The following is a 22,095-nucleotide window of genomic DNA, read 5'->3' as shown; positions in this document are numbered from 1 at the left end:
CAGCACAGAGATGTGGATGTGTACGGTTTGCTTATCTGGTTTAAAGAGCGACAGTTATTAACACAGGCGTATTCGGCTGCACAGAGCTGCTCCTCGCTCTGCTTCCTGTGTTTCACTTTATACAGCTGTGCTCTCACAGGAAAAAAGAAAAATAAATAAATAATGAAGGAGGATTTGTCCTCAGTTGACCTAAAAGTGCATTTCTGAGTTCTCTGTTCATCAAGACAGAGTAAAAATAATGTTATGACCAAAAAAAGCCAAAAAAAAGTCCTACAACACGAGGGAGGGTCATCCTTCCAAACAAACGAGAGTAAAACATATTATAAACTCTGGATTTATGGCCATAAATGGCTGTAAACTAAAGCAGCCTCATGATTTCTAGAATATATGTGTGTATTACTCTGCCACATACAGGTAACCTAGCAATGATGCAGCGCTTACAAGCCAAATACAAACCAAACAGCGCAGCTACAAATAGAGCAGCAATGGAACTATTTTAACTGGAGGCGTGTTTATAACCAAACAGATCCTATTTTCTCATCCTCTTTATCTCTTTAAAATCTTTCAATAAACATCTATAAAGGAACTTTGGTATAATTAAGCAATAATACACTCGAGATTTGTGCTATAACATGTAACATTTGCACTGCTGTGCTGATTTACAACATTCGCAGCATAGCAATGCCAATATTACATATTACAGCACGAACCTCGAGCGCTCTGGAACGGAGAGGGATGTGGATATAGAGGGGTATTTGAGGGTACGGTTGCTCTGAGCCTCTCTGTTTACACACCCACTTCCTGTCCTTCAAACAGATGGGCCATTGGATCACGGCCCTTGTTTCCACGACGACTGCTTTGGCTGCAGCCAATAGAGAACCACTCGACACATGGCCTATTACAACAGCCAAGCCACACTGGCTTTTATTTGGACTTAGAGAAAATGTGGAATATAATACAGGAGAATAAAAACTGCTAATATCTAAAAAGCCATACAGCAGATCATACCTGAACTTCTGTATTTAATTCAACTCGCAGCTGTATGAATAAATCTACCCTTTTGCATAAATACATACATGATAGTTTTAAATTGATCTCATATAAAAACAAAAAAAAAAACATTAGAACAAAATAAAGAACAACATGTAACAGCAATGAACATTTTTGTTATGATGTAAAAAATAGCCCATCCCAACACATCAATAAATATACATAATTATATATATAGTTATAAGTACTTTGATACAAAACAAATCAGTGTATTAGTGAGTTAGAAAACAACGTTGAAAAAGAAAATGACCCTGATGCTATACAGACTGTAGTTCAAAACAAAAAGTGACAAAAAGAGTAAATGAGTAAATAAGTGAGTGACAGATAGAATGCATAATAAAATAAAATAAAATTAAAAACTTTGGAGAATGTATTGATCTATAGCTACAGAATCATCTATTTGATAATCTACAGTGTAATACTATTATCAGCTTGGCATTTTTGAATTCAGAAAATTTCGTTTTTGTTTCAGTAACAGCAGTAACAGATGCTTTCCATCAATAATAAAAATAACAACATAAAAAACAGTAACAGCAATAAAACATAAAGACTTACGCACACAAAATGTACATTGATCGTGTTTTAGAGCAGTGCTTCCCAACCCTGGAGCTGGAGAACCAATCCAATCCACAGTGCTGTCCAACATTTTTAAATATGGTGAACTGTGATATTATACCCTGAAATATGGTGCCATATCATATTTTTAGCGATAAAAAAATCACACTGTTCTTATTTCCTATTATATATCTACTAGAGACAGATTATATCTGTCCTGTATCATTTATTTTACTTTAATCCTGAATATATGGAGATATATGGAGTGCATTATCATTAGTATTATAAGTATCATGACTTGATTCTGGATCATTGACTTCTGTTTAAAAAAATTGATAAAATTCTTGTATTTTTTTAAATTGATTTTATTGATTCAGTTATGGGTGTGCCATATTATATTGTATGCAATAATAATAAATAAATATTTTCATTTTGTTGCAGTATTGTATTCTTGAAATATTTATAAATAATTATTTTTTTTATTCAGTGTTTTGTCATATCGCCAAGAGTATCACAAAAAAATACATATCGCCCACCCCTAGTGTGAACAGTGTTATTAAGCAGGTTCTTCAGGACCAGGGTTGGGAATATACAAAAAAAATGGGAAAATAGCACTACTCCCTATTTTATTGTTATAGGAAAACTATTTTTAGATTAGAATCTTGCTAAAAAATTAATAAATTCTGTTTTTTTTTTACATATTACTGCACAAAAAATGTGCACCAGTTGTGTCACACTAGCTCAAGATCTCAATCTCTATCAAGATCTGCTGTAAAAATTATTTTTTTTTTTTGTCATTAAAACATATATAGTCACACATATATATATATACGAACAACACTGGTCACACAGTACCTCTCAGACATGCCGAGCACACTAAATACTGCTCAGTGTTTTGTATAAATAAAGAAACCAATGAGAGATGCCCCAGCGTCCCTCTATCTACAACACAACCTGCACTTATATGCCCCATTTACTGTGTGCATTCAGCTCACTTTCTCTCATTTAAAAATGCAAATCTCCAGTGCTGTGGCTTCCAAACATCAAACATTGCAGATGAAATCTATTAGAGAATAATACCATGAATACCAGACAATGCATTGAGTGGGCACCTGCCTTTGGAGTAATTTAAAGGAGAACTAAAGGAGAAAGGAGAATTAAAGGTGTAAAAGTGACTTTTAGTGTAGTAAAACATGATAAAGAGTATTTAACTTTGTTGAATAGCTCACCTCCGCTCTCCTGCAGCTTTCTGAGATACAGAAATTTCATGCTTTTTGCTCAGCACTCTTTACAACGGCCACTTTTGAGCATATTATGCTCTAATAAAGCCATTTTTAACTATTATTCAGGCTCAAAGTAGATTGCACCTCATTGGTAAAATCTGGAGATCCCTGACCTTTAACCCTTTCAGATCTGAACTATATTCAAGTAAAAAAAAATAAAAGCCAGTAAAGAAAAGTAAAGTAAACATGATAAAAAGTCTTCTAAAACATATTAAATGAGTAAAATTGAGCTCTTACTTTGTCTCGTTGGCTCTTCTGTTCGCTTTTGTGTTGAGTGGCAAGGCTAAGCTAATTAAGCTAATTTTATTAGCTTAAAAACTTGTTCATTGGCTGGTTCATGGTCTATTCTGATTAATAACTGGTCTAAATTAGCGTTAAGTGCAACAAAACTTTAAAATTAAGAAAATATATGATGTCTATTTTAATGGACGGAGGGTCTGAAAGGGTTAAAAGAAGGCATTATTAAGGCCTAGAAATTAGCTTATGCTACAGAATGTAACCAGTAGTTTTTGTTAAGCTTCTTATGCACTTTTAAAGTTATTAATGCCTCGTTTTAAATGTTAGGACCCTCCGAATTCTACCAATGAGGTGGAGCTACTTTGAACCTGAATAATGGTGTAAAAAAGTTATTTATCAGGGGCAAAATATGCCCCAAAGCGCCTGTTGTAAAGAGCGCTAGGATAAAAAGCACAAAATTGCTGAATCTCAGAAAGCTGCAGGAGAGCGGACGTGAGCTATTCAACAAAGGTTAATACTATTTATCATGTTTAACTACAATCAAAGTCACTTTTACACCAGAGTTCTCCTTTAAAATAACTAAAATTAACTGAAAAAAAAAACTGTTTAAAACTATACATTTATTTTCTTTTGTTTTTTTTATATATTCATATTTTAAAATACATACAACAAAAATAGGATATATGGCTCAGAACAATAGAGACATTAATTTTAAGAGAATGTTCCCGAATATCCTCAGGTCATTCATTCATTCATTCACACTTATGCACGATATATGCAAGGTGCATATTTTATACATAGTCATGCATACATAAAAAAAACATATTTGGGATTAAAAAAATAATAAAACCAAATAAACAAAAAAAAAAAGGTTTAAAAAGCAAAGGCCTAAAATATACACGTTAGAAAACACATGTTAACAGTGGAGTGCATAGAAGAAGAAGGCCCCAGGTACCTCCACAAGGTCATGAGTCATGTAAACAAGTCCATAAGGTGGAGAAGCTCATTTAGATCTCAGTGAGGGTGAGCTTCACCATGCCCCCCATCTCCTCCATATGGATCTGGAAGGTGTCCTCGTTGGAGTAATGCTTGATGATGTTGTCGTCCATGTGCACCAAGATCCTGCAAAGATGAGACGCAATTAGTGCTTTTGTAAAAAAAAAAGACCTCGAGTGTAATGTAAAATTTACTGATGATCAGTGATGGTTTGGACAGGCATGTCTGTCATCTGCTGGTGTTGATCCACTGTGTTTTATTATCAAGTCTAAAGTCAGTGCAGTTTTATTTTCCCACAAAATCTTACAGCACTTCATATCTTACAGCTTCACTCTGCTGAAAACAACTTTTATAGAGATGCGGATTTCATTTTCCAGCAGGACTTGGCACACTGCCCACACTGCCAAATGTACCAATTGGTCTTATTATATAATATTATAATTTTCTGAGTTGAACTATGCTTGCATGGTGCATTTAAAGTCCCTAAAACCAAATGTAAAAAGAAGCCATAGCGTATTGTTTCAGTCAAAGTAATTAATAGTTCTAAACGTTGCTGTTTTTTACTATTTTGGCACATCTACAAACAAAAAAGCTGTATAAAACACACAAGTCTTTTTTGGTTGTTATGTAAGAACTATTTGCAATCAAAAATTGCTCAAATATTAGAAGAATATTGAGATTATTTATTCAAGCAATATCAGTCATCTCTCTACACAATTGTATGGGTTAGTTTCCATATTTTTATCAGCATGGGAGCTCTGGATTTAGCTTTTTAGGACTTTTAAGAGCTTTTTAGTTTCTGGGGGATTACCCTTTTTTGCATTAGGGCTTAAGCACAGTTAGTGGCTAATGCTAATGCTGCTCCAGCAGTGCTAGCTGGGGTTAGCAGCAGGCTACAGGCTGATAATAATAACCTCTGAACGGTGAAAGAGCTAATGCTTAGCACAGTTAGTGGCTAATGCTAATGCTGCTCCAGCAGTGCTAGCTGGGGTTAGCAGCAGGCTACAGGCTGATAATAATAACAACCTCTGAACGGTGAAAGAGCTAATGCTTAGCACAGTTAGTGGCTAATGCCTATACTGCTCCAGTGTTGGTGCATGGAGCACTCAGTGCAAGGAGCACCGGATTATAAGCACATATTCTGATGATTTTTAGGAAAATTAAAGGATTTTAATACAAGTTTAGCCTTCTAGGCTTTCTACTTGACTTCAAGGCACTGCTGTGAGGATCTGATTGGATTTGGTATCAAGGATGTCAAGTGAGGTCAATCAAGATCTTGGACAATCAACACCTTACAATGGGAGCTCTGGATTTAGCTTTTTAGAAATTTTAGAAGTTTAGAAGTTTCTGGGGGCTTACCCTTTTTTGCACTTCTTGTAGACCTTCCCCAGTTTCTCAAGAGGGACGTCATACTTTTCTGAAATCTGAGAAGAAAGAACCATTTTTAATCTCCTTTCACAGATAAGCAGGAACAGAATAATAATCACGAGCCACATGACACCGATACACAAACTGCTGATCTTTAAAAAGCAAACATTTGGGTGAGTTATGTGACCCTAAGCTGTGACTTAATGGAACATTTGTAAACCAAACGCAAACGGGTAAACGCTGCCAACTCATATTATAGGTCGCCAGGCTTATTGTAGGGCCTGCCCACCCCTCCCTCTGTCCCCCTGTCCGTCATTCTGCCCGTTTCCAATGCTAATCACAGTGTAATGTGTGTGTAGAATACCATCGTTCACACGTACGCACCAACGTGCACACCCACCCCCACCTCCACACCCACACCCACAAACACACCCACAAACACACGGAGGCATGCCATTCCTCAGGGTTCTGGCCTGTCTGCATGCCATCTCGTTGGCAAGTACTCGTCTATGACACCTAAAGCCATCTGTGTGCCCTGCTACCTAGATCCCTCCTCATAACAGCCCCCGTAAACAGGCCCAGGAACACAGAAGGGGGGTAGCAGGGGTGGCAGTGCCCCCTCTGTTGGAAATTTCAGCCTCTTAAGCTTTGTGTGCAAACTGCATAAAATGATAATATAGATTTTCAAGCTGTTCTAAATTCCACAAACTCTAATTTTACACAGAGCCTGATAAAATAACTGGATGTTTACTGGATGTTACCATTCACATTCTCATGTTTCTTCTAAAATTATGGATATTTTTCGCAGATTTTTTACATTATAAAGCACACTGGATTATAAGGTGCATTATGTGACACTAGTAAGGAACAGGGGAGTCGCCATGTTTTCCCTCTAAATCAGCAGGTCTCACCACTAATATAGGTAGCAAAGATAAGATAAGTTAAGTAAAAAAAAACGGTAATTCTTAAAGTTAAACGAGTGCTGGATGTTAATCTACACAGATTTCTCTCCTGAAAACTGTTTATTTGGGTGAGTAAAGCACTTCCATTTATTTACAGTGAGCTTAGATTCCCAGATTTACACTAAGGCTAGGTGCAGCAGCATTAGATGTTTTGTAAAATCACGAAACAATTGGATTTAGTTATTAGTTTAGTTATTTAGTTATTTTAGCTATACTTTTTACATTAATTAACAAGATTTTGATGTTTTTATATTTTGTGATAAAACTAGTGTCTTTATAAATGCTGTTACATATCACTTTTATATAATAATCAGGGTTTGTACGGTCATGAAAAACCTGGAAAAGTCATGGAAATTTGGTCAACAAATCAGATCTATTTTGAATGAGTTAATTCATTAATTTATCCCTAAACAATGCAGCTCTCAGGATCTGACACACATTTTATTACTAAAGATTGCGTGTCAGATTCTATTTAGACCTACTATAATAATTTTTATTATAGTTTTAGTTGATTTTTGGTTTTATTGTCTATGTCTTGAAAAAATCATGGAAATGTATTGGTTAAAACGTGTATGAACCCCGAATAATATATAATAATACAGTAAAATCAACTTGAACATACAACTAATTCAGTTTTATTATTTTCTAAACCTATTATTGAGTAATATTGGGTCTGAGCTGTACACACACACACAGATACACACTCACACACACACATATGCTCATCCCGGCTCCAGCAGAGCGCTGTTGGACCCTGTTTGTGTGGGTTTGGCCCTGATATGGAGTGACGAGCTCTTATTGATACCCCGCCTCACCCTGTTCCCTCAGCCGTCTGTTTTCTGTATGAGCAGCGACCTGATTGGACCTTTACCCTACCAAACCTCATGCCAGTGCGCCCCACATGTTGATCAGGGAGGGGTCACACGTGTCGGTTTCACCCCCAAACCCCCCCCCCCCCCCCCCGGCTCCTGGGACTGGACTGGAAGACGCTCTGCTGTATTAAAATCTCAGCCGAGGCTTCAGATAGGCTGTGTAATTACTGAGGAAACGGCAGCAAAGTGGAACGAGGGATAGAGAAAGAACGAAAAGCCTGGGCTCACAAAACTATGTGTGTGTGTGTGTGTGTGTGTGTGTGTGTGGTGGGTGATTTCTCAGCGAAGCCACCCACAAAGATTCTGTCTCACTGTTTTAGACAGTCGTCTACTGCTCTACTTTTCTGTCTCTCTCTAGTGGTGTGTCCTTATATGACCCATCTGACTTAGGCCCAATCCCATTTCCCTTCTGTACCCTATCCCTTGTTTCTTCCCCATAAACAGCTTTGTACAAAATAAGAGAGCACTTAAAAATGATGAGTATCTTTAATTTAACCAAATTGAAAACCTCTGGAATATAATCAAGAGGAAGATGGATGATCACAAACCATCAAACCACCAAACTGAACTGCTTGAATTTTTACACCAGGAGTAAAGCAGCATAAAGTTATCCAAAAGCAGTGTGTAAGACTGGTGGAGGAGAACATGATGCCAAGATGCATGAAAAAAAAACTATAATTAAAAACCAGGGTTATTCCACCAAATATTGATTTCTGAACTCTTAAAACTTTATGAATATGAACTTGTTTTCTTTGCATTATTTGAGGTCTGAAAGCTCTGCATCTTTTTTGTTATTTCAGTCATTTCTCATTTTCTGTAAATAAATGCTCTAAATGACAATATTTTTTTTACGAATTTGGGAGAAATGTTGTCTGTAGTTTATAGAATAAAACAACAATGTTCATTTTACTCAAATATAAACCTATAAATAGCAAAATCAGAGAAACTGATTCAGAAACGTCATTTGTTCTTTCTTTTCATCTCTTCATTTGTTACAGAGCTGTTTATATCATTTCGAGTGTAAAAAAACTTTTATTTCATTGCATTAATGGCATTATGTTAGAAACAATAGACCATGTTCTTTGAAAGTTCATATTCAGAAAGTTTTAGAAGATGAGTTCAGAAATCATCAGAAATTTTTGGTGGAATAATCCTGTTTTTTTTTTTTATCACAGTTTTTTTCTTCATGCATCTTGGCATCATGTTCTCCTCCATCAGTCTTACACACTGCTTTTGGATAACTTTATGCTGCTTTACTCCTGGTGTAAAAATTCAAGCAGTTCAGTTTGGTGGTTTGATGGCTTGTGATCATCCATCTTCCTCTTGATTATATATCCATATATTGGAAATTGTTCCAGGAAAACCTATGGTAATCTATGGTTGTGCTGCTGATTCTTTCCTGTGTTTTCTCTGGGATTTCTGACAGTGACTGAAGTGAGGGAAGCCTCAGGCTCCGCTGTGACAGTGTGTAATAGTGTGTTAGCTCGTGTTTTGACACTATAAGAGATGAACTCACCGCTTCCACCAGTCCTTTCAGTGTTGGAGTCTTCAGCATGAGGGCATCGAATACCTCCTCCGTCTCCTTCCGTACGTACAGCAGGACTGAAAGAGAGACGGAAAAACGCGGTCAGATGTTGTAAGTCTCACTCACATAAAACCACACACTCACACACACACACACGCATAAACACACACACATTTCCTCTGGACTTCTCGAAACTGAGATCAGACCTAAGAAGCCAAAAAATAAAACAACAAAAACATTTACCAGCAAAAGTAAATTCAATGTCATCTGTTTTGCTGTGGCCAGGCCTTCATGTGGCCGGGCAGCATGCGCTCTGTTCTGGGTGTCCTTGGCCCCAGTGATTCTGCACCTCACATACTGTTCCTCTCAGTCGGGGACGCTGCCCAAACCCACAAGCTGACAGCAAACCCCCCACCCTGTTTCACCTCTGACCCAATACTGCAAAAAGTCAAGTGTTGAATTCACTCCCACAGAGTTTATTTCAACATTTTCTGAGAGTTTAGAAGAGTTCTAGAATAGTTAAGGGCCATTCCACCGAATCTGTGCCATTTCTTTCCCCAGGAAATTACATGTATAAATGTAATCTATACACAAAATATCTTAAAAATACATTTTATTGCCATTATCATAATGTATTGTTCATTGATTTAGTTGCAAAAGTAAGATATGTAGTCAAAAACATTAATAAAAACCATATAGATCACTGAAAAAATAGCATTAGTTTCCTGTCCCCCCCACTCTCTAACTATAAACTTTATCATCAAATATAATTATCCATAATATTTAAGTTAGAAAATACACATTATAGTTTAGCGTTTCTGGGTTTCACTCAGTCCTGTTACCGTAAAACATCTGGAACGTTCTACAACAGGAAGTCACATCCACAACAGGAAATGACATCAGCTGCTTCTTCTGAAGATCATGTGAAGACCAAAATTAAGTTCACTCATTACTTTTTTTTCTGTATATTTGACTTTTTTTTTTATTGTAACGATGACTGAGGAGCTCAATCTCAACACTCAACACTCAGTCTTAAATCTGTTACCTAAATTAATCCTTACATCTTATTGGTTTATTTTCCATTTTCTTGCTTATTCTATGCTAAAAACTCATTCCTGTTACTGTCAGTCCTGTTAATCGAGTTCCAGTAACAGGAGTGAGATTTTTTCGACAAAAATATAAATTATTTGAACATGCATTAAACATAAATTAAAGACTTTTTTTTATAGGACTTGCTTATAAACATGCTTTTGAAATTTCACATGAGTGAGCTCCTCCACTTTTCTGAATTAGGCACCTGACTTGCAGTGCTGTGTGTAGCTGTTCTTAATAAATATATATTTTTAATTATAGGTCTATGCTTCTTCAGTGTTGCAATGCAATCGCTTATTTAAACAGCTGAAAAAATGTTTTTAAAAAGCTCAGTTTTAGCGCTCTACTTACTAATAAAAATATCAGGTTTAAATCGGGCTCGGTCTCAAAATAACAGTTTATGGGTCAGGCTGGGCTCGGGCAGAATGGGCTGGGTCGGTTCTGATTTTTTGAGCCCAAACTAAGCTCTAGTTAGGTTCAGGGGACACATCCGTTATGTAATGTAATTATGAGTTGAATTGGGTGCAGTTTAATGAAATCATTTTTGGAGTTGGGCAGTATTTATTGTTATGGTTTATTTGGGTTAACACTGAACTCCATTTAAAACTGTTCGAGTTAAAATTACACTTTTAGAATTAAAATCAGCTCTCAGCTGTTTAACTCTAAAGTTTTAACTCTCTAGTTTTTGCAGTTTAGGCTGGTGTACTGGGTTGGGCAGCTCACAGTAGAGTAGTGGAGCCGAACTAAAGGGGAACTAAAGACGGGGATTACACTCTCAGCTTCTCAAAGCAGAGATTCTGTGTTGGTTTTGGCGCCAGGCCTGACCAAACACACCCATACACACTCCTGCACACACACGCCCACCCCCACCCCTCAGACTTTCCAACCCCAGCCAAGACACAAATAAGAGGGCCAGAGAAAAGCAGCGCACGGGGGAGACCAGCGAGGCTCCTGTAACCGACTGCTGCTGCTCTTTTATTAAAGCTCTCGCTCAGAGCCTGTTTGTCGCAAGGGTGAAGGATCTGAGCATGCAGCGGTGAGGATTTCTCCGAAATTACAAATCATGTTTTTTCCTTTAGCAGAAAAACAAATCAATCAAATCTCAATCCCAGCGCTGGAGACCTTATGCAACCTTATGATTTCCCTGATTTCTACTAAACATTTGACCTAGTTGTTAAAGGCCTTGATGTCTGGGGTCATAACTTTTATTGATTACTGTATACTATCATGAATACAAACAGAAATCAGAGCTGCTGAAACATTCATAGAATGACAATTGCTCCAGGTATATTACAAAGAGAAAAATGATATACATACGGGTAAATAGAAATTATGCAATTTTGTATTATGAAAAAAAAAAAACTTTTTTACGATTTTATCACCTCATGACTATTTAAAAGTCTGATTTCCATTTGATGTTAAATCAATCAATGATCTTATGAGATGAAGTTGTTCAGGAAATTTATGTAATTGAGAAAATTCCTTTTTTCATTAAGGAATGCAGCTAAAAGTTTTGTTTTGTGTTTTCAAATGATTTGCCTTCTTTTTCTTCTTCATTTATATGCATTTAAATGTCCCGCTGAAGATTCCTGTCAACTGCCAGATCTGCTTTTTCTATTTAGTTTGTTTGTTTGTTTTGTGTGTTACAACTCAATAAAAAATAAAGTACAACAAATTCAGTGATCTTAATTTGATAATTTAATAGGGATTTTAAAATATATTATTACTTTATTCATTTTTACCCTATCAAAATAAACTATTATATAGGAGTGGGCGATACGGCCCTAAAATAATATCACGGAATTTCATGCTATTTTTGCAATAACGAAGATAAAAAATCATTTTATCAGATTTGTAACATAAGTCAATGATCCGGTATGTCATGGTACTAATAAGGCACTCCAAATGTCTCCATATATCCAGAATAATAGAAAAAATAATAATAATTGATACTGGACAGATATAATCTCTAGTCTCTAGTAGATATACAGCGCTGGAAATAATTAGGAGACCACTTCAGTTTCTTCAGAGTTGAGAAATTAATATTTGGTGGAATAACCCTGGTTTTTAATCACATTTTTTTCATGCATCTTGGTAACATGTTCTCCTCCACCAGTCTTACACACTGCTTTTGGATAACTTTATGCTGCTTTACTCCTGGTGCAAAACTTCAAGCAGTTCAGTTCCTTTTGATAAAAAAAACAGTAGAAAAGTAGAACCCTGGTGTGATAATTAGAGGTTGCTCATATTGCATGATTTTTGAGGGTATAATATTGTTCATGATACTATATTCAAAAATATTGGCGATATTATTGCGTACTATATAATATGGCACACCCCTAGTTTATATATATATATATATTTAATTAATTGTTTTTACTGATTTTATAAAATATCTATACACTTTTTAACAATGAATAACTAAACCTAAACTAGTAACTCAGACAAGGCAAAACAAAAAAAAAACAACACACCTCTCTTTGGTTCGTCCACCCGGGCCAACTTATTGGGAGGTGATCCAAACTCCTCCTCTGAGAAGGGTAATCTCTTCATCCCAGAGCTACAGAGAGGTACAGAGAGAGAGAGAGAGAGAGAGAGAGAGAGAGAGAGATTAGGATGATGAGTCTATTTCTGAGAAAAGCACTCCATCAGCTATTGACCAAGCCTCTGAAATGGTGCCTCCAGTTTTCCTGGAAGTGCTGCGGACTCAGCCGACGCTGACTTTTGCTCTACAGTACACATTCTGAACCTGTCCCCTTTTACCCTCAAAAAACAGCTAATATTAGCAATGAGAGAGAGAGAGAGAAACTTACCCATCTTCTGCATCTTCAGAAGAGAAGGGCTGCAAAACACAAAAAATACTAACATTACTCATCAGGCAGAAAATATGAAGAGAGCACAGTTTTTTTCATGCATCTTGGCATCATGTTCTCCTCCACCAGTCTTACACACTGCTTTTGGATAACTTTATGCTGCTTTACTCCTGGTGCAAAAATTCACTGAAAAACACTAAAATATAAATCAAATTAAACTGCACCTTATTAGAGCAGTTTAGCTCAAATAAAAGTAGTGGATTTCAAGGTTCTAGTTTCTTGCATTTTTTATTAATGAAGCCAAAGGTTTCTGCAACACTATAGACGACAGGTGGAAACAGACTCACCTACTTGCTAATTAGACTTCCCCTAATGCTAATTATTTTAATGCTAAAGGTACGTTTATTGTTTATTTATAAGTTAGTACACAATATATATTTTTTTGTTTATTATGTTGTTTAGTTCTATTTCTAAGAAATGCGTTTAGGCTTTCTGCAGCATGTACTAAACTAAAATAAACAGTAAATGACTATGCCCCAGTGTACACACACACACACACACACACACACACACCTCTCCACCTGCTGCTAGGTGACTGAACCCACCTGGGGTTCAGCAGGGTTGCCATTAGGGCTGCTCCAGCCCCCTGAGCTAAAACAAATGTTTTCCTGTGTACGCTGGGACAGCAAACAGACGGCGAGGTTTATTTTTGGCTCCAGTCTGATCTGAGGGTCAATGCCGCGCGATTCCAGCGGAAAACACCTCTCACCTGTGCTCTAATAGTGGACATGTGAAGTACCCATATTTTTCATAGTATAAGGTGCATCTGATTATAAGGCGCATTAGGCAACACTACTAAGGAACAAGGGTGTCGCCATGTTTTCCTTCTAACTAAAAGCTAGGCTGAGTTAAGTAAACAAAACTGTAATTCTTCAAAAAAAACATTTTCTTTAAAAGTCAAACTAGCGCTGGATGTTAATCTACACAGATTTCTCTCCTGAAATGAGAGATTTTTGTTTATTTGGGTGAGTAAAGAGCTTCTGTTTATTTACAGTAAGCTTATATTTCCGGATTTCTACTAAGGCTAGCCGCTGTTAGTGCTACTAAATTTAGCAGGTCATGCTAATGCTGCTTCAGCAGTGCTAGCTGGGGTTAGCAGCAGGCTACAGTCTGATATGCTTGTTTTCTTTATGTTCATGACTGATATTTCCATTGTAGATTCTCACTGAAGCATCAAAACTATGAATGAACACATGTGGAGTTTTATGTACTTAATAAAAAATGAGCTGAACCTCCACAGTCACCGGACCTGAACCCAATCCAGATCCAGGTTTTCGGTGAGCTGGAGCACAGAGTGAAGAAGACAAAGGGGCAACAAGTGCTCATAAACACCTCTGGGAACTCCTTCCTTCCTTCAAGACTGTTGAAAAACTTTTCATTTCAGGTGGCCACCTCTTGAAGAAGCTCATTGAGAGAATGATGCCAAGAGTGTGCAAAGCAGCAATCAGAGCAAAGGGGGCTATTTTAAAGAAACAGAAGAATATAAAACATGTTTTTTTTTAGTTATTTCACCTTTTTTTGTTAAGTACATAAAACTCCACATGTGTTCATTCATAGTTTTGATGCTTCAGTGAGAATCTACAATGTAAATATCAGTCATAAAAATAAAGAAAACGCATTGAAAAAGAGAAGGTGTGTCCAAACTTTTGACCTGTACTGTATGTTTTTAGATATTGTAATATATTTTTTTACAAGTTCCTGGCTTTGGATTCTTCAGCACAGCTATCATATCAGAGTCATATCTGATAACACCCAAAACTGTGCCATAAAGAGCTGATTCCATGACATTGAGAGAGCATGCAGTTCCCGCGTGCTGGGAAAGAACAGCTCTCAGGTCACAGTGACCCGACTGCGGGGGCGTTATCTCCAGGGTGAGTTTGCAGGAACTGGTACTGCTTACATGAAAAGCACCAGCTTACTAATATATCACTGAGTGAACAGCAGCATCTGTACACTCCTCTGTAGCCAGTTTACATCATTACACTGATCCTGTGTAGAAATTTAACTATATTTTATGTGTTGTAGTTTTGGTACTATTACTACTTTTACAAAAAAGCTAAATTAATTTGAGCAAAATCATTTGTTGTTATTTGTATTAGCTTTCTGTGTCTACTCATTGATTGTATCTACCTATTAATATGATAATAATCACTTAAAAATGATGAGTTTCTATGATTTTACCAAATTAAAAACCTCTGGAATATAATCAAGAGGAAGATGGATGATCACAAACCATCAAACCACCAAACTGAACTGCTTGAATTTTTCTTTGCACCAGGAGTAAAGCAGCATAAAGTTATCCAAAAGCAGTGTGTAAGACTGGTGGAGGAGAACATGATGCCAAGATGCATGAAAAAAAACTGTGATTAAAAACCAACCAGGATTATTCCACCAAATACTGATTATTTCTGAACTCTTAAAACTTTATGAATATGAACTTGTTTTCTTTGCATTATTTGAGGTCTGAAAGCTCTGCATCTTTTTTGTTATTTCAGTCATTTCTCATTTTCTGTAAATAAATGCTCTAAATGAGAATATTTTTATTTGGAATTTGGGAGAAATGTTGTCTGTAGTTTATAGAATAAAACAACAATGTGATGCCATGGTGCCAACAGGTTCATTTTTATCTGCTCCAAAGTGTCCTATTCTATTGGCAATGACTAGAAAAGCTGTATCAGCACTGGGTGTAGCTTAATGCAGCTAAATGAATCATTAGAAGGAGTGTCCACACACATTTGGACATATAGTGTACTGTTTGTAGAACTCTTGACTTATAAAAAAGACTATAAAATGATTCACTGGTAAAAGATAAACTAAGAAGCTTTTAGTCATCAGCCTGTGATCATAAAAGATTTATCTAAATGCATATCGTGCTATTATCACAGACATGTTTAGGGAATTGTAGGAATTGTAATTGTGGGAGTGATGATGGGAAAGAGCGCCATCTACTGTACCCATCCAGAGAGAGTAAGACCAACTGTGCTCTCTCGGGGCTCCGGCAGCTGATGGCAAGCTGCATGACCGGGATTTGAACTAGAGAGCTCCCGATCACAGTGGTTAGACCACTCTGAGCCCCTTGGAGGGTTTTTTTTTTAGGTTTTGACTCATTTTAAGCTCCAGTACACTTGTATTTGATGTGAATTATATTAAAGGCTTGGTGTGTTAAAGCAGGAACTGAGCAGATGCACTGCTGGTGATAACAGGACTGAGTAACAGTAACAGTGTCAGTAAGAGGATGATGCTCAGTGACTCAGATCTTGCTCATTGCAGTGTTAGTCACTGGTCTGATGCAGTAGCAGTGACGTGACCACTCTCACGCTGTACAGGAACACGTCTTGGATAAAAGGAAGCTGTGGTACTCACGTGGCGCTGGAAGTTGGTAAAGTGGATGTCAGGAATGAAGAGGACAGGCTGTGTCTCCAGGTCTGCCATCATCTTAAAGGTGGTGATATCACTGCGCTTGTGCAGGAGGGGCACCTTGACGTCCACGACTGAAGAAATACACAAACATACGAACCCATACAGAGTTAAATCAAACTCCAAATGCTCATATTTGTTCAGTAGTTTACAAAAGAAATGATGCATCAATACGAATCTTAATCCTTTTTTGTGTGTGTATAAACCATTTTTGTGTGTGTTTTTGCACTTACAGGCTATAAGCTCAATATAAAAAGTAAGTTAGTTTGTTTAGAAAGTATTTTATATTATTAAATCATGTTAAATTAAATTAGATTAGAGGAAAGTCATTCAGACATCATTTTCGTAATTTAAACAGGCCAAGCATGTTTTTAAAAAGCTCAGTTTTAACACTCTACTTATTAAAAAAATGTTGGTTTAAATCGGGCTCAGGCTTATAATCATTTATTGGACAGGAAGGGGTCGGGCTGGGTTATTTGGGCCTGATCTAAGCTCTAACTGGTTTGTACAGATATCAATGTATTACCAAATCCTTTAACTCAAATACTACTTATTTTTAAGTTTAGAAAGAACATATAACAGATTACTCCACCCAGGCTGGTACCATTTCTAGGGGTCAGGGAGTTAAAGTTAATAGTAACCAGGTTGCAACATCACTTCATATGCATTTACTTTTTTTTTTTTTACTTTTTTTTCCCGTTTTCTCCCCAATTACCCAACCCACTTATTAGGATTCCTTCTATCACTAGTGCCCCAACACACCAAATGAACACTAAAACATGCTTCCTCCGATACATGTGAAGTCAGCCACCGCTTCTTTTCGAGCTCTTGTACATCAGCTCACAGACGCCCTGTGCTGCGGACATCACCGTAGGAGTGATGTGTGGGGAGAGCGACATCTACTGTACTGTACCCACCCAGAGGGAGCTTGATGGTAAAGCTGCATGAGCGGGATTCGAACCTGCAACCTCCTACTCATAGTGGCAGCGCTTTAGACTGCTGGACCACTCGACACCATGCATTTACTTTTTAATACAACATTAGAATCTCATTTTAATGGAGAAACGTATTGAAACCGTTACAGCCAAACTCACAGGCAGCCAGACCGGTGTTAACATCGGTGCATTTTCCCTTCCTGCGCGACTGCTTGCGCTCCTCATCTCGGATCTTGCGCTCGGCTCCTTTATCACAGAAGACTTTGATCTGGCAGTATGCGCGGTGGATGGGCTTGTTGCTGCGGTTGTTGTAGCTGTAGGTGTCGATCTGCAGGTTTAGGGGGAGACCCTTCACCCCCTTCTGAGAGGAGAAGTCTGTGCTCAAGCAGTTCACCGAGATAAAGATCTGAGAAACGAGGAGAAAGAGAGAGAGATTAGAAGTGATGCACATATGATTTTTTTCTTTATGCTTGAAGAAATTACCTACAGCTCTTGAAAAAAGTAAGAGAGCACTTAAAAATGATGAGTTTCTATGATTTTACCAAATTAAAAACCTCTGGAATATAATCAAGAGGAAGATGGATGATCACAAACCATCAAACCACCAAACTGAACTGCTTGAAATGATTTTTGCACCAGGAGTAAAGCAGCATAAAGTTATCCAAAAGCAGTGTGTAAGACTGGTGGAGGAGAACATGATGCCAAGATGCATGAAAAAAAAAACTGTGATTAAAAACCAACCAGGGTTATTCCACCAAATATTGATTATTTCTGAACATCTTTTTTATTTCAGCCATTTCTCATATTCTCATGCAAATAAATGCTCTAAATGACAATATTTTTATTGTTTGGAATTTGGGAGAAATGTCGTCTGTAGTTTATAGAATAAAACAACAATGTTCATTTTCCTCAAACTGAAGTGGTCTCTTATTTTTTTTCCCAGAGCTGTATATAGCAAATAAATCCAATTAACTTTTAAAAAATATTTATTAGCTGTTTTTTATTATTTTTTTTACTGCAATGGGAGCCTGTGTGTAATATTATATATTTTAACTTGACCTTTTTATTTCATAAATTAACTCTAAATGGTAGAAAACCTTGTTAAAAAGTGTCCTAAATGAGATTAAATTAGTAAATTAGTAGTAGCTGTTACTATGCTGTTACTCAATAGCTCTAGCACTGTTAATATTTGTCCAAACTTACTACTGTTTCATTGGTTTATAAACTATTCTGATGAACAACAGCTCCCAAACAGTGTTATATGCAAAAAAACAATTTAAACATAAATCAAATATATAATATAATGTTAATGTTGTAATGGATGCAGGGTCTGAAAGAGTTAAGCTGACGGTGTACTTCAGGGTTCATCACTTCAGTTCCTGTTCCAGATTAATCACACCTGACTCAGCTCATCACTTAATTATCAGGTAAGACACGGGGTCTGAGCAGGAAATCACCTGGATGAGGACCATCAGGATTCAGGTACCAGGAAGTGAATGCATGTCTCCCTCTTTTGGCTCATTTTGCAATTACATGTTCCCTTAAATTCTAAAATTCTTCATTTTCATGCATAACTTGAATATGTATGTGTTTATGTATGAGCTGGACAACATGTGCAAAATTTATAGAGCAATTGTTCATAAAAAATAGAATTTTGATATCGATATAAACAATATAAAAGCCACCAAAAACTACCACACATTGCCACAAGATATGAACACCACGGGTCAAAAGTTTTAGAACAGCCCTTATTTTTTTAGTTTGTCTAGTAGCAATTTTTCTATTTTTTTTATTTTATTTATAAAATGACTTTATTAGTGCAGTTCTTCACCAGTCAGATTAACTCTAACTCTAATTCTTCTCTTCTCTGCTGAAACTGAGACTCAGTCCTTATTAATCATGTTAATCTGAGCTAAAGGCTAAAGCTGCTGTTTCCATGTGGGTCAGCCAGACGTCTTCCTGTAGCAGTTTTTAACTCCAGTTTCTAAGAGTCTTTATTTGAAGGTGTAGGAAACAGTACTCACCACTTTCTGTCTTTATCTGTAATTTCTCTAAAGAAATTACATAATAATATATAATACTGAAATTACTTTTTTAGTATTTAGTTCATTTGTTTTGCGAATTGGACCTGAGGAGCCTAAAAGCAAAAATAAATGGATGTGTTCTAAAACTTTTGACCAGTTGTGTACATATCTACAAAACTCCACCAATTCATTTGATGTGCCATGTAATGAGAATTAGGCACTGACAAATGCCATAAATAATATATAATCAAATATCATAAAATAAAAAATAAATATATATAACTGTTTTTGAGTCATTTTATATTGTGCTTATGTGAAAGCCACCTTAAAAAACACACTCAGAACATTATATAACCATCTCCAGTAATGTATATAAAAAATACTATAGTAAAACATCAGCTTAAATGCAAACAAATATTCAGAGAGTCTACTGTAAAAAAAAAAACAGAGTCTACAGGTAACAGGTGCTCTGAAGACAATGCCTGTTATTTGTACAGAGACCACTAGGGGGCGCAACAGGCACGATTATGGATATATAACTCTGTACCTGTCTCTACCTTGCGTTTGTGGTCTTAACAGGTGAATCAATATATCAGTATACATAACGACTAATAACATTTCATTAAAACATTTAACTTCTGTAGTAATAATCAAAAAATATTATTATCAAATTAGCAAACATGCACTAAAAACTTTCTGAATCGCTCTCTCTTTTCTCTCTGTTTTCTCTCTCTCTCTCTTTGTCTGCGATGCCCACACACACACACACACACACACACACACACGCACACACACACAGTAAACAGACAGCACTGAGGCTGTGCACACGGATGAGTATCCTATGACCCCATGCATATCTTGTGATCTACATCCTGGATTTTAGCACAACACACAGCCCATACGCTTTCATTCTGAATATGACTCACATATTATCCTACATAAACACGGAAAACACAGCAAACACAGAGGGGTTTAGGCTAAAATCGAGTCCAGGCCACTGAGAGATCCTCTCTTCTAAAATAGATCTGATCAGTTTAAGTTGAGGATGATTATGGCTAAAAGTTGGGCTGTCAGTTTTTGTGAGGAGTTGCGACAGACCTGCCTGGACGCACCTGTCTGGACGCACCTGTCTGGACGCACCTGTCGGACGGGATTCCGTAAGAAGCTGTCAGTGTTTAGGTTCTGAGCCTCTGCTGCTACTCTGTGTTTCCTCATTCCTGTTTGTGCTGTTTGTGTATTAGTGAGGTGCGTCTCTTTCTGAATGCATCACCTCCGCGCACAATAGAGCTGACAGGTCAAATGAGCTGAGAACTATTGGCTGGAAACTTCTATTTTGAAAGTGCACCGAAATCTACACCCCCGCCTCTCGGAAGCACATTTCTAATTAAAGTTTGTTTAAAGCAATTATCTCTATCGCTTTTATCAAAAAGATGGTGTGAACACTCTCCGGAGAGGTGGTGCTTTTCCTGGCGGGGGTGCTGAATTCAGCACAACACTGGCTGAGAACACGGGAGGTCATGGATGAGATGAGCACACAATAAATCACAACAATAAATCACTAAATACTGCAATAAAAAATGACTTTTGGGTAATGTCTTGTTCTGCTAACAGCCTGGGAGGGTTTGGGTTATTATATATTGGGTTTTTATATTAACTGCTGCCAAAAAATCTCTATAAAAGAACTATAAAAGTTATATTCTTTTATTCTTTTAATAAAAGGACACAATCGCAAGAAGAGCTTTCAGTAGAAAGAAATAAAAACTGAGTATTTAAATAAGAGTGGAGAAAATGTAAGTATACAAAAGAATTGATATGCTAATACATAATAATAATAATAATAATAATAATAATAATAATAATAATAATAATAAAGATTTGTATTTAATTCAGACATTCTACGCATTATTTTTTCTAACAGCAGTAAATGTAATGTAAAGTAACTTGTTTAGGTTGTAAAGTCACCTTAGGTTGGATTTAACTCGTAATAAACAGAAAAAAAAACTGAAAAATATATTTATTTTTATGTGATTAACTGTAATTCCGCGAATGTTGTTCTAAGTCACTATAAAGTAAACTTTGATTCATTTTAGAAATGTAAAACCCGCTCCTACACCTTTGCTGAGAACCCATTCTAACTCACTACTAACACACACTTACTCACACTCACTCACACACACACACACACAGCTACACATTCCTCAGCTACACAATAAGTATCTACCTTATTCCAACCCAAAACCATTGTGATTCCATTGCATCAGTTAGTCACGCTAAAGTATTACACAAAAGGATAAAGAATATATAGTTAAGGAGAATCAGAAAAAACAAGAGCTGGAAACTCCCAGATTTTCACTTCCTCACTATTATTCACTCCTGATCACACCTTTCTGACCTGCTGAAAGAGTGCTCTGGGCTTGTTTAGCCTGAGTGACGCCCATTGTTTGACTTAATCACAACGTGCCGGTGCTGTGCTGTCTATTTTGAGTACAAATCTCCACCATGGTCCTTCTTTACTGAAAGGTCAGGTGTATTTTAACCCTTTCAGACCCTTAGAGACCTTATTATTTATCTTCAGTAATGGAAAAAATTTAAGAATGCTGTTTTTTTTAGTCAGTAATGCACAGAAAAGAAGACTTTAATATTCTATTAAATTAAATCTATTTAGTAAATAAATCCAATTAACTAAAATATTAAATATATTTTTATTTCCATAGTAATTTCAATTTCATTGTATTGGAAGCCTGTGTGTGATCATTTTTGCAAGAGATTTTTAATTCTGGTTTTTAACTCCTGATTTGAACTATTGTTCTAGAATATACCCTACATATACTGTATGTGGTGAAGTAAAGCATATATATATATATATAGAAAAGCTACTTTGGTAAAAAAAAATTATATATATATAT

At 36.6% G+C, this 22,095-nt stretch overlaps 1 protein-coding gene across 2 annotated transcripts in view; it reads right to left on the bottom strand.

The window, feature by feature from the left end:
- Positions 1-895: 895 nt before the first annotated feature.
- Positions 896-22,095, bottom strand: part of grhl1 (grainyhead-like transcription factor 1) — a 31,157-nt gene continuing 9,957 nt past the window's right edge. For both annotated transcript variants that reach the window (XM_022672561.2, XM_022672562.2), the window contains exons 9-15: positions 17,325-17,571; positions 16,177-16,304; positions 12,754-12,782; positions 12,415-12,500; positions 8,840-8,925; positions 5,481-5,545; positions 896-4,247 (exon numbers count right to left, since the gene is read on the bottom strand). In XM_022672561.2, the coding sequence (XP_022528282.2) occupies positions 4,133-4,247; positions 5,481-5,545; positions 8,840-8,925; positions 12,415-12,500; positions 12,754-12,782; positions 16,177-16,304; positions 17,325-17,571 (756 nt within the window). In that variant the 3' untranslated portion in view covers positions 896-4,132. The remainder of the gene's footprint in view (positions 4,248-5,480; positions 5,546-8,839; positions 8,926-12,414; positions 12,501-12,753; positions 12,783-16,176; positions 16,305-17,324; positions 17,572-22,095) is intronic.

This window comes from Astyanax mexicanus, chromosome 14 (assembly GCF_023375975.1).
Source record: "Astyanax mexicanus isolate ESR-SI-001 chromosome 14, AstMex3_surface, whole genome shotgun sequence".
Classification (NCBI taxonomy): domain Eukaryota; kingdom Metazoa; phylum Chordata; class Actinopteri; order Characiformes; family Acestrorhamphidae; genus Astyanax; species Astyanax mexicanus.
This window is presented reverse-complemented; position numbering and strand designations above follow the sequence as displayed.